We start from the raw sequence: 13,149 nt of genomic DNA on the forward strand, positions 1-13,149 counted from the left end.
TTTTTTTGCAGGGCTGAGTTAAAGCAATATTCTGTCCATGATCCATTCAGAAAAAAGAAATGAAGGCCATTCAAATGCTCATGGCAATGTTATATATATATATAAAAAACCATGTGGCTAAGAACTGTACAATTTAGAAAGTGAGAGCAAGACTGTACGTGAGAGAGAGAGAGAGAGAGAGAGAGAGAAGAGGAGGAGAGACAGAAAGAGTAGGAGATAGAGATTCAAGTGGTTTTTGAAAACCTTAGCAGGGTAGTTTACCAAATGAAAGAGCACCTGTGATGGGGAATCCTGGCATGGGGGCAGAGCTGGGGGGCGAGTTAGTGTAATTCAGATGAGCTGTAGGTTTTTAAATCTCTACCCTGGAAACTTCAGAAAACCCATATCTGCTTGCTAGCTAGAATCATGATGGGATTTGTATTAGACCCTCATCCAAGTCACCGTCATCTTTCACCTGGGTCCCTCTCAAAGCACCCGCCTTCCAGTCTTCCTGCTACGGAAGCCCTGTCCCAGCCCGATTCTGCTCAGAACGGCCAGTGATCTCTCACTCTGCAATCTTATCATGCCCCGACCCACCCTACTTACTGGCTTTCCACTGCACTTGGGAGAAAATTCAGAATCCTTACTACAGCCCTATTTGCTTTTTCCAACTTGTTTCCTACCACCTCTACGGCCCTCTAACTTTACACTCAATCACACTGGTCTGGGTTCTGTTTCTCCAACAGAACTTTGGCTTCATGTCACCAAATGTCACTTCCTCAAAAAGGCCCTCCTAACCGCCCCATTGAATGTTGCCTATCACCCCCTCATTTTCAAGCACTATTATGGAACCTTCTTTGAGTGGTCTCAGAGAGCTTGTGTCTGAAGTGATAGCATGTATTCATTGATCACGTGTCTCCCCATCCTTCCCGTTCATTCTGTATCCCTGAGACATAGCTCAGTCCTGGGGACACGGGCTGAGTCCAGTGGTTGCTGCCTGTGGCTCCTTCAGCCCTGCAGTTGCCTGGAGCTACTGTCTGTCTTGGAGTGTGGAGATGAAGCTGAATCTGTAGGAGAGTTCAGGTATAGTGACACCATATGATAATAAAACCACAATGATACTAACTACGTTTTACTGAGCACCCGTGTTGTCCAAAGGACCAAAGTGCTGAGTGAGTATTCATGTAAGTCTGTAAACGATGTGAAACTGTTTAGGATTCTTTTGGGAAGTGTATTCAAATGCCTGGAAAACACTTTTGCCTCTTTTCCCTAGAGTCACACTCTGCATGCCCCCAAACAGCCCCAGAACACCACCTTTCCAGGGACAAGGCAGTAAGTGATCTCAGGCAGATCCCCCAGTTAATGAGACACCCTCTGTTTTCCCTGCTGGGAGGTAATAGGTTCAACTACCTGAGAACATAGCCTCTCCAGGAGGCCTGGACACTGCTGCAAAGGAAAGAAGCCCATGAATATAACATAAGGCGTTTTTATTCTGGCAAACCCACTCTAATTCTGGACCAGGTATGTAGACCATTAGGATGATTTTGAAAAAGAATTAAAATAATTATTTTCTGGCAGCCTGGAGTCTTTCATCTTTATGTGACGGTAGCAATGTTTTAAAAGGCTTATCACAAGGCTGCATAATAATAATAATCCTTTATTATGTGTAGTGCTTTAGGAGTTTTAAAAATACTTTGATGTAAAATATCAAATTTGATCCTAACAGAGATCCTTTGAGGTATATGGAGTAGTAATTATGTGCCACACTGAAGTCCGGGGCAATGAAACAGCTTCCAAGCCTCCAACCTAATCATAGCAGGGAAGTCCTAGGACCCAAGGCACTGATTGCTAGTCCAGTGTTCTCTAAATAAATCATTACTGGTGAACTGACTTAAAGGGGAAGTTCAGAAGAGATCTGAGGAGTGTGTGAGTGTGTATAGGACCTGTGGATTCCAGTGAGTGGTTCTTGGGACTGACAGATCATTTTAGCAGCACGGGCACAATAAAACAAAGCTCTACCTCCTAAGCATTGTCATCCGTTTGGTATCAGACTGTCACACTTAAATTGCCGTGTCATACATACTACCCAGGCTTCAAGCTTCCCAATAAAGATACTCGCTAATGTATGGAAAGAATGTTCCACAAGACTCTTTCATATCTATTTTCTCATCCCTGGTCCTTTTCCTCCAGAAATAATGCTCTTATAGTTTTTATTGCTGTTGTTTCTGTCTTCATGAATTATAGGAGCACATTTTATGGTTTCAGAAACAGTCTTCTCCGGCAGTGAATCAACTGGCAGCTTTCTCTTTCTCAATCCTCTCCCAAGAAAAGAAATGAGGGGCTGAGCAGAGCACTTCGTCACAAAGGACGTACTTCACTTTCACTGCGGCACTTCGGCCCGCTCTCTTTTTACCTCTGAGGCCATGATGGCTTACAGGGCGCTGCTCCTGAACTTTCTTTTCCAGTTATTGACAAAGGGGCACAAAGTCCATACATCTGCTTGCTTTCAGGAAACGCAAAGTCCCCACCCTGCCATCTACTCTCTGCACACAGGAGTGCATTCAGAGGAATGCACCAGAAATCTCCAACTTCAGAACCAACCAGCCCAAGAGAAACAGCCGCATTTTGCAACCCACTGTTCACACACATTCAAGTTCCAGTTCCCATGGAAGGTTAAAGCAGTTGAGGAAAAGTCACTTTTAATGAATACCGGCTCCCTCTAGGCGCTTACCTCCAGAAAATGTTCTGCCTGCTGTTCTCGATCCAATTTCCTTGAAGTTGTTGTAATCAGACCTGTGTAGAAATGAGAATATTTGACTTTTAAATATCTGGGGCAAGCAGCTTACTGAGGGTGGGAAGCAAGTCCAGTTAAAGCAAAAGCAAAAGCAAAAGCAATGGGGAACAGTATAATTGGCCGGTCCTTAGTGACAGTCAGATGGTCTCAGAATTATTCTTCAAACAAAATAAAAGTTACAAAGAAAACTTGAAAAATTTGTTTCTCAGTTCTGCTTACCACATATGAGGTATTTTCATCACTTTGGGGATATGAAACCTCACTAAAGAACCATTGTTTTTCTGGAACTTCAATGATTCATTTGCATATGACTGATATTCTACCATAGGAACCTTATTAAAGATTTTAAGAGTTCTTGAACAATTAATAGGTTGTTGAAGCTGATTAGATTCAGGCTATAAAACAGAACTTTTCTTATTTAACATTTTTCTGCTTATATAATCTTTTCGGTTATACTTGACAAAGAAGGTTATTTCTGTAATAACTACTTGTACACATAATTATTTCAAATATAATATCTCATATACGGAAGATCTCATATACTGTAGTTTTATCACTTTGTATTATTTGTTTAAATCTTTACACAAAATAAGTTCCACGTGGGAAATATCTATCTTTCCTATGAATGGGATTTCCCATAAATGAATCACCCCTTTGAGTATAAAGGCAAAGAAAAGCGAAGGAGAAGACAAAACCGTCAAGGACACTCAATTTGTCTATTGCAAGTTTTATTATGATTATTGTCAAATGGCAATTAGGAGGTCAAATTTACATTCTATTTTTTGATTCTTCAATGCCCCTGAAGATAAGAGACTATGGATTGGGCTCCTTTCATGGCATATGCTGATTGACATGAGATAACAGAGAAATCACATGGAAAGCTCACTCCCAATGCTGGTGAGGTACATGAAATATAGAAAAGGTATTTTATCGAAATCTGCTGAGGAGCTCACATTTTTGTTTTCAGGTAGCAGGTGGGAGTAAGACTACCAGAGGTTAGATGGCTTCACATGGCCTTCAAAATAAAATCCCACCGCAGGTAGCATGGCTGTTTACAAGCTGACCCTGAGACAGGAGGGAAGGGCGCAGGGCACAACCTTTAAAAGAATGACATAGCCGTTGAGAATTAAAAAAAACTGGTTAGAACCGATTAGGCACAAGATGGTGGAAGATTAGACTTCCAGTAGACCTTGAGCCTCATTATATGCTCATTGTAATACATCAGTATTAGCTAAATGACACACCCACAGGCGCCATGACAGCCCTGAGGCTAACCTTAAAAGGCCAAATAGTGAGTGGTGCCCAGTTCCTGGAAATCCCCGCCCCTTCCCTGTAAGTGTTGGAATAATCCTCCCACTTGTTAGCCTATGAAATTACTCAGCCTGTAAAAATTAACCACCCCATATTTCGGGCCACTCTCGCCTTCTGAAATGTACCACATTCTGTCCATGGAATGTGTATCTCCCTAAATACACCTTCTTTCCCACTTAGTTCTTGGGGCAGAGCCCCCTTGCCGGCCCACTTGTATCCCTCAAAAGCACCCTATATTAATAAATCTACTTCTTACCTATCACTTTGCCTCTCGCTGAATTCCTTCTGTGCAGAGACATAAACAGCCTGAGTTTTAGTAAGTCCTGACCCCAAATGAGTGATTTTTTTTTTTTTTTTTTTTTGCGGTACGCGGGCCTCTCACTGTTGTGGCCTCCCCCGTTGCGGAGCACAGGCTCCGGACGCGCAGGCTCAACGGCCATGGCTCACGGGCCCAGCCGCTCCGCAGCCTGTGGGATCTTCCCGGACCGGGGCACGAACCCGCGTCCCCTGCATCGGCAGGCGGACTCTCAACCACTGCGCCACCAGGGAAGCCCGAGTGATTTTAACTAAAAGACAGTGGGTTCCAGTCCCAGCCTGTGGGTTCCAGCCCCAGTCTGACGTGCGTGGTTTCAAACCCACTCCTCTCCACTCTCATCTGAACACACTCCCAATGGGAGGGAAACCCACGTTCCCCTTGCAGAAATGATCTGCCTCTCCATAAATGCTTTCTGGAATGTGCCCCACCCATCCACAGATTTTTTCGAATTTAGCTCAGGTGTTAGCTCAGGTGTTGGAGAGGTGACCCTCTCTCCCAGGGTTAAGGGTCCACCTGATACATACTAACAGAATGAGTATACTCCACCGCAGTATCATTCCTGGCCTTCTACTGCAATCCTTTGCTCATACGTCTGTATTTTACTGCCAGACAGGTTGACAGAGTGACTTCATGGGAAACACCTGCCTTCCGATTCAGAAGCCCTGTGGTCCACCTAAGCCCCTGGCCTAAAACAAAACAGGAAATTCATTAAGGATCAGTTGACAAACGTTGCTGTAGAAAAGATGGATTATTCATATTCTAATCTTCAGTTTTGCTACAGACAGACTTAGAAAGTGTTTGTTTTGGAGGCTATTATTTTGTGTGTGGGGAGAGTATCTGTGGATGGGGAGGGAGTGTGTGCCTTTAGTATTCATTTAAACCATTTCCTAAATTCCTCTATGTGAATGGCACAGTGCTAGGCACCTCTGAACTATTGTCAGAGATGACAGAGAGAAGGCCGTTCTCAAGAGTTTCAAGGGAGAGAATTGGTAACTTCTCTTTCCCTAGCTACCCATCAGAACCTCCCGGGAAACTCAAAAAGAGATCCTGTGCCCCACTCCATCCATCATTTACTGTGTCTACATCTCCTGGGATGATACCTTGAGATGGTCCTCTGATTCTAAGAGGAGGCTTTCTGCAATTCCACTATCCTTTGTTGAATCTCACTATGACTTTTTATTGACATGAATTTTTCTGCCCATCCAAGAATGAAATACACCTGAGAAGCTTTAGCATCTGGATCAGACCTTGGGCTCAGTGTGTGCGTGCGTGTGTGTGTGTGTGTGTGTGTCTGTGTGTTGGGAGGGTGAGCAAGGGGGGGATGGAGATGTGTGAATGCACTGGTGCACTGAGGTGATAAAGGAGGGATAAACAGGAGCCTGCTCTCTGAGTCATATTGGCTAAGGGTCAGCCTGGTCACACCAGGGAGCATCTAAAGCACAAATCTGACGCCTTCATTTTCAGGCCATGCTATCCCAGAAGATTATATGTCACGGTGGCTCTTTCCAAGTGAGATGTAAGTGTGTTCTCCAAAGGCGGGTGGGAGGCTTTCACAGACCTCACCACCTCTTCAGGGGGCATCCTCTGTTAGAGGTCACAATGGGAATGAGAAATACTTGTTATATGGAGGCTATACACGGGTGAAAGGGCTGTCAGCCTCTGCTCTTGTTCGCCTGCTGCTCTTCCAGGAACAAAAGATCAGGAACCCTTTTGCCCTCTGTCTGCACTCCCCACCCCCTGTAGGATCTCGTGTCATTTCAGGTCCTCCTTGCCCAGGTCATGCAGCCACAGCCCATTGTGGTATGACGGTGCTCAGGAAGGAGGTCAGCTTCCTCTCCCGATTATCCTGAGGGTAATTCTTTAGGAAAGCCACTTCTTTTCACAATGCCCAGGTATAAGTGGGAGAGCACTGTGGCTCCCTTCCATCTGCCTACCTCCCCCAGGATGTGCTTTTCACCTATTTATCAGCCAACAGGGAAGAAGACAGGCTTCCTGAGAAGTCTGAAACAACATAAACAGTGAACCTGGAGCTGTGAGAAAGCCAAGGAGTTTCTGTTTGTGGAGGAAAGGAAACCCCTGCATTTCTCTGGGTTTCTATCATCTTTATTTTCACAGATCTAAAATAAAAGGCAGGGGAAAAAGTCTAAGTCAAAAGTGAAAATCAGGGCTTCCCTGGTGGCGCAGTGGTTGAGAGTCCGCCTGCCGATGCAGGGGACACGGGTTCGTGCCCCGGTCCGGGAGGATCCCACATGCCGCGGAGCAGCTGGGTCCGTGAGCCATGGCCGCTGAGCCTGCGCGTCCGGAGCCTGTGCTCCGCAACGGGAGAGGCCACAACAGTGAGAGGCCCGCGTACCGCAAAAAAAAAAAAAAAAAAAAAAAAAAGTGAAAATCAGTAGGAAGTGGGACAAGTTGGGGCAAGGGACAGAGAGTGACTTCTAAGGGGTACAAGGTTTCTTCTGGGGCTGATGAAAATGCTCTAAAATTACAGATTATGGTGATAGTTGCATAGTTCCATAAGTATTCTGAAAACCATTGAATTGTATGCTTTAAACAGGTGACTGTTACAGTACATAAATTATGTATCAGTAAAGCCAGATTGTTATTGTATGTAAATTATGTATCAGTAAAGCCATTTAAAAATCAGTAGATCACAAACTCTGCCTTTTAGATTTGAACACGTCTTTCATGTTTGGAAGAGACAGATCTTATTTTTTTTTAATTCAACCTGCTTTTTAAAATTAATTAATTTATTTTAAATCTTTGGCTGCATTGGGTCTGTTGCTGCGCACAGGCTTTCTCTAGTTGCGGCAAGCGGGGGCTACTCTTCGTTGCGGTGTGCGGGCTTCTCATTGAGGTGGCTTCTCTTGTTGCGGAGGACAGGCTCTAGGTACCCGGGCTTCAGTTGTTGTGGCACGTGGGCTCAGTAGTTGTGGCTCACAGGCTTTAGCGCGCAGGCTCGGTAGTTATGGTGCACGGGCTTGGTTGCTCTGTGGCATGTGGGATCTTCCCAGACCAGGGCTCGAACCCGTGTCCCCTGAATTGGCAGGCAGACTCTTAACCACTGCGCCACCAGGGAAGTCCCTAGAGGAGACAGAACTTTAAAAATACTTAAACGGGGGCTTTCCTGGTCAAGCCCTGGTCTGGGAAGATCCCACATGCCGCAGAGCGGCTGGGCCCGTGAGCCATGGCCGCTGAGCCTGCGTGTCCGGAGCCTGTGCCCCGCAACGGAAGAGGCCGCAACAGTGAGAGGCCCGCGTACCGCGAAAAAAAAAAACCAAACAAAAAAAACTTAAACGGTTGAATGACTAAGTGAAATAAGCCAGGCAAAGAAAGACAAACACTGTACGATATCTCTTACATGTGGAATCTAAAAAATACAACGAACTAGTGAATATAACAAAAAAGAAGCAGACTCGTAGATATAGAGAACAAACTAGTGGTTACCAGTGGGGAGAGGGGAGCAGGGAGGGGCAATATAGGGGTAGGGGATTAAGAGGTACAAACTATTAGGTAAAAAATAAACTACAAAGATGTATTATACAACACGGGGAATATAGCCAATATTTTATAATAACTATAACTGGAGCATAACCTTTAAAATTTGAGAATCACTATATTGTACACCTGTAACTTATATAATATTCAACATCAACTACACTTCAAATAAAAAATAAATTAAAAAATACTAAAATGATTGAGTGAATGAATGAATGAGTTAGCTTAGGAATCTGGTAGGAAGAGGGGCTGGAATGAATAGAGCCATCAGGTTTGCCCATGGGGAATCTAGAACATAAAAATAATGAAAGGTACATTTTGGGTTAAAGTCACAACGGGTAGTTATTTGCACTGAAAATAAACCTTGTCAAGACACAGCCAGCTAAACTAAGAAGGGGCAAAAGCTTTCTTCCTTCTAAAGTTGTGTACTTAGGATGAGCTACGGAGCTGTAGCTGCACGGTATGTTTTACAGTCAGACAGCAACGAAGTGAGCCAACCCTCCCGGTCCAGAGGAATTAGTCAAAATTGCCAAAGCTGCATCTTCCTTTCTAAACAAACTTTGTTGTAGCTGAATGCAGTTGGGTCTTAGAACAGGGCAGAAACTGTAACAGAGCAATCTCTCTCTTCAACTGCTCTGATTCATCACTGTGGAAGGCACCCTCATCCTGTAATCTCTGCAAGAGAGAGGCGTATACATCACACACGTAACTGTAGACCCATTGGGCACAGTAAGCTGGGGACTGACATGATGAAATCGAATTTCAAAGATAAATCATAGGCAAGCTTTTGAATGTGGTTTGGAGATATAAACAAACACATCATTTGATATAATTACATATGCAAACCTCCAATTTAGGAGGGGAATTACGCCAGTCCTAAGTGAATGATACGCAGTAAAGAGGACGGGAGAACATATGGCTGGAACCGTGCAATTACTTTAAAAAGGACTGTTTTTGATTTTTTTTGCTGTGGAAATGGGGGAATCTAACGACCTTTCTGATAAACAGTCTGAGCATGAAAATACGGCTTCCTTTTCAAAAAAGAACTCAAAATGTTCTATGTAGTTATGGTCAGAAAAGTGGTACTTGTAAGGATGACATCTTTCCCCTGCTCTTCCGGCCTGTGGGTGTCCTGGGTCTCAGCTGTGTAATCTATTGCCATGACATTGACATTTCCCTTAAGTACTGCTTGAAGCAGTGTAAGTCTTAGCTGTTTCAGCATAATTTTCCAGGACTGTTGGAAACTGAGTTTGGTATTACAAATACAAATGGAGTATCAGCCCTGTGAGCTACAATTAGCGCTTACTCTGTCTTTTTTCATACTCAATTTCGTCTGCTTACCATTTCTCCATGCCTACCCTGGCTATCTGGTAAACCCTCTCACCATCCTTCCAGATAGTTCAAATGTCACCTATCTGCAAAGGCTTCTCTGACCTTTTCTCCTCTAGCATGTTGTAAGTAACTCATCTATTGTTTGGATCTCTTTCTAGACCACAGTTTCAGGAAGGCTTTGGGTGGTTCACCAGTTGAGCTCAGGAACCTCAATCAGTGCCTATTATGTTTGTTGAATACAACAGTACTATTAGTACAGCACCCAATATTTGCCTCTAATTATTTGTTAAAGAGTCAATTTTCCCTAACAGGATATATATATTAACTACGTTCTATAAACGTAGTTAATAGATCTTATTCATCTCATGTCCCTGGCATTTAATATAGAACCTGGTACATTGAGGGTATTAAGCAAAACTTGTTTGAATGAGGGTGACATGGATGCAGTCTCTCAGAACCCTCAATATTGTTTTGTTTTCTTCTTTTTTTAAAAAAAAGACATGTATTTATTTATTTATTTTTGGCTGCGTTGGGTCTTCGTTCTGGTGTGCGGGCTTCTCACTGTCGTGGTTTCTCTTGTTGCAGAGCACGGGCGCTAGGCATGCGGGCTCCAGTAGTTGTGGCACGTGGCCTCAGTAGTTGTGGCTCCCAGGCTCTAGAGCGCAGGCTCAGTAGCTGTAGTGCACAGTCTTAGTTGCTCCAAGGCATGTGGGATCATCCCAGACCAGGGCTTGAACCCATGTTCCCTGCACTGGCAGGTAGATTCTTTTTTGTTTTTTAACATCTTTATTGGAGTATAATTGCTTTACAGTGTTGTGTTAGTTTCTGCTGCATAAAAAAGTGAATCAGCTATATGTATACATATATCCCCATATCCCCTCCCTCTTGCGTTTCCCTCCCACCCTCCCTATCCCACCCCACTAGGTGGTCACAAAGGAACTAGCTGATCTCCCTGTGTTATGCAGCTGCTGCCCACTAGCTATCTATTTTACATTTGGTACTGTATATATGTCAATGCTACTCTCTCACTTCGTCCCAGATTACACTTCCCCCTCCCCATGTCCTCAAGTCCATTCTCTACATCCACATCTTTATTCCTGTCCTGCTCCTAGGTTCATCAGAACCATCTTTTTTTAGATTCCATATATATGTGTTAGCGTATGGTATTTGTTTTTCTCTTTCTGACTTACTTCACTCTGTATGACAAACTCTAGGTCCATCCACCTCTCTACAAATAGTTCAGTTTTGGTTTTTTTTATGGCTGAGTAATATTCCATTGTATATATGTGCCACATCATCTTTATCCATTCATCTGTCAATGGACACTTAGGTTGTTTCTATGTCCTGGCTATTATAAATAGTGCTGCAATGAACATAGTGGTACACGTCTCTTTTTGAACTATGGTTTTCTCAGGGTATATGCCCAGTAGTGGGATTGCTGGGTCATATGGTAGTTCTATTTTTAGTTTTTTAAGGAACCTCCATACTGTTCTCCATAGTGGCTGTAGCAATTCACATTCCCACCAACAGTGCAAGAGGATTCCCTTTTCTCCACACCCTCTCCAGCATTTATTGTTTGTAGATTTTTTGATGATGGCCATTCTGACCGGTGTGATGTGATACCTCATTGTAATTTTGATTTGCACTCCTCTAATGATTAGTGATGTTGAGCATCCTTTCATGTGTTTGTTGGCAATCTGTATATCTTTGGAGAAATGTCTATTTAGTTCTTCTTCCCATTTTTGGATTGGGTTGTTTGTTTTTTTGATATTGAGCTGCATGAGCTGCTTATATATTTTGGAGATTAATCCTTTGTCAGTTGCTTCATTTGCAAATATTTTCTCCCATTCTGAGGGTTGTCTTTTCATCTCATTTATAGTTTCCTTTGTTGTGCAAAAGCTTTTAAGTTTCCTTAGGTCCCATATGTTTATTTTTGTTTTTATTTCCATTCCTCTAGGAGGTGGGTCAAAAAGAATCTTGCTGTGATTTATGTCATAGAGTGTTCTGCACATGTTTTCCTCTAAGAGTTTGATAGTGTCTGGCCTTAAATTTAGGTCTTTGATCCATTTTGAGTTTATTTTTGTATACGGTGTTAGGGAGTGTTCTAATTTCATTCTTTTACATGTAGCTGTCCAGTTTTCCCAGCAGCAATAACTGAAGAGGCTGTATTTTCTCCACTGTAAATTCTTGCCTCCTTTATCAAAGATAAGATGACCATATGTGCATGGGTTTATCTCTGGGCTTTCTATCCTGTTCCATTGATCTATATTTCTATTTTTGGTCCAGTACCATACTGTCTTGATTATTGTAGCTTTGTAGTATAGTCTGAATTCAGGGAGCCTGATTTCTCCAGCTCCGTTTTTCTTTCTCAGGATTGCTTTGGCTATTCAGGGTCTTTTGTGTTTCCATACAAATTGTGAATTTTTTTGTTCTAGTTCTGTGAAAAATGCCACTGGTAGTTTGATAGGGATTGCACTGAATCTGTAGATTGCTTTTGGTATTATAGTCATTTTCACAGCATTGATTCTTCCAATCCAAGAACATGGTATATCTCTCCATCTGTTTGTATCATCTTTAATTTCTTTCATCAGTGTCATAGTTTTCTGCATACAGGTATTTTGTTTCCTTCAGCAGGTTTGTTGCAATGATAAATGGGAGTGTTTCCTTAATTTCTCTTTCAGATTTTTCATCATTATTGTATAGGAATGCAAGAGATTTCTGTGCATTAATTTTGTATCAGCAGGTGGATTCTTAAACACTGTGCCACCAGGGAAGTCCAATATTGTTTTATACAGAATGGCCACAACGGCCCCAAAGCATGGGAGTTAAAGTTATCTGAATGCTTTCATCCATTCTTTGAATAATTTTAATGTTTTCCCAACTTTTGGACAAGCTCTTCTGTGCTGATAGTTGGAGATCATTAGAACAGTTCCTGATAGTCTTAGTTTTAAATTTTTCAGTGGCTAGTTAAAGGTTTTAATCTTTAATGTTAGATACAGGGGCTACTTGCCCATTCTATGGTTCTCCAACATCCTGGTTTCTATCTAATTTATGGGGAAAGGTGGGCAGAAAATACTACAGTAGTATACAACATTTATTAAGTACTACGTGCCAAACACTATACTAAACAGTTTGCATATGTGACCTCATTTAATCTCCCAAGAGTTCAGAGACATAGCAACTATTTTGACTCTGTTCAGAGTAGGAAACTGAGGAAAATAACTTGCTCAAGGTCAGCTATGACTGAGCCATTATTCAAACTCAGGGACTCGAACTCTGAAACTTCTCCACTATGTTCCTAGCAGAAAAGGATATAAAGCCATGGCAAAGCCACCTGCTAGGAGCCAGGAGACCTGCGTCTCAGTTTCACCTTGGTCAGTAACTGGTTATGAGATTTCAGCCATCACATCTTTTTTTTTCTAGACCTGTTTCCTCATCTAGGAATGTCCTGAAGTCTCTTTTCAATGTGAAGAGTCTATAGTAACAGAGAAACATTACAAGGCGATCATTCTTCTTCTTCCTTTCCTGCTCCCTCACTGGACCCCACTTTCTGTTATGGACCTGAGTCCAGCTGTGCAGGACATGGGCGGGTCACCCAGGCAGGAACAAGAGGGGCTGTGTACTGGTTTTTATTTATCCACAAAATCAACACTTAAGCACTCATATGCATATTTCTAAAAAGAGCAAAATAAAAACATCAGTTAACTATGAATGTATGTTTTTAAGTAGGAAAAAAAAAAACACTGTCGTCATTCTCAGGTTTATTGTCTCTTCCACAAGATTCTATCTTCTAGAAATGTAACAGAGAAGAACAAACCTGACTCCATATTGGATCTATTCCTTTAGCTCTAGGGCTCTGCATCTGGGTAAAAGAATGTTGCCTATAACTGGAAATATACATGATAGCCCATTCTCAAGCCTC

General features: G+C 42.6%; 1 protein-coding gene across 7 annotated transcripts in view; it reads right to left on the reverse strand.

Annotated features, from left to right (window-relative positions):
• FAT3 (FAT atypical cadherin 3) overlaps window positions 1-13,149 on the reverse strand; it is a 708,211-nt gene that overhangs the window by 213,491 nt on the left and 481,571 nt on the right. For all 7 annotated transcript variants that reach the window (XR_004351132.1, XR_004351131.1, XM_032640647.1 and 4 more), the window contains exon 5: window positions 2,711-2,772. Coding sequence is in view for 5 of the 7 variants with exons in the window: in XM_032640647.1 (XP_032496538.1) it covers window positions 2,711-2,772 (62 nt within the window). In the remaining 2 variants the exon portion in view is untranslated. The remainder of the gene's footprint in view (window positions 1-2,710; window positions 2,773-13,149) is intronic.

The sequence above is a fragment of the Phocoena sinus genome, chromosome 8 (genome assembly GCF_008692025.1).
Source record: "Phocoena sinus isolate mPhoSin1 chromosome 8, mPhoSin1.pri, whole genome shotgun sequence".
Classification (NCBI taxonomy): Eukaryota; Metazoa; Chordata; class Mammalia; order Artiodactyla; family Phocoenidae; genus Phocoena; species Phocoena sinus.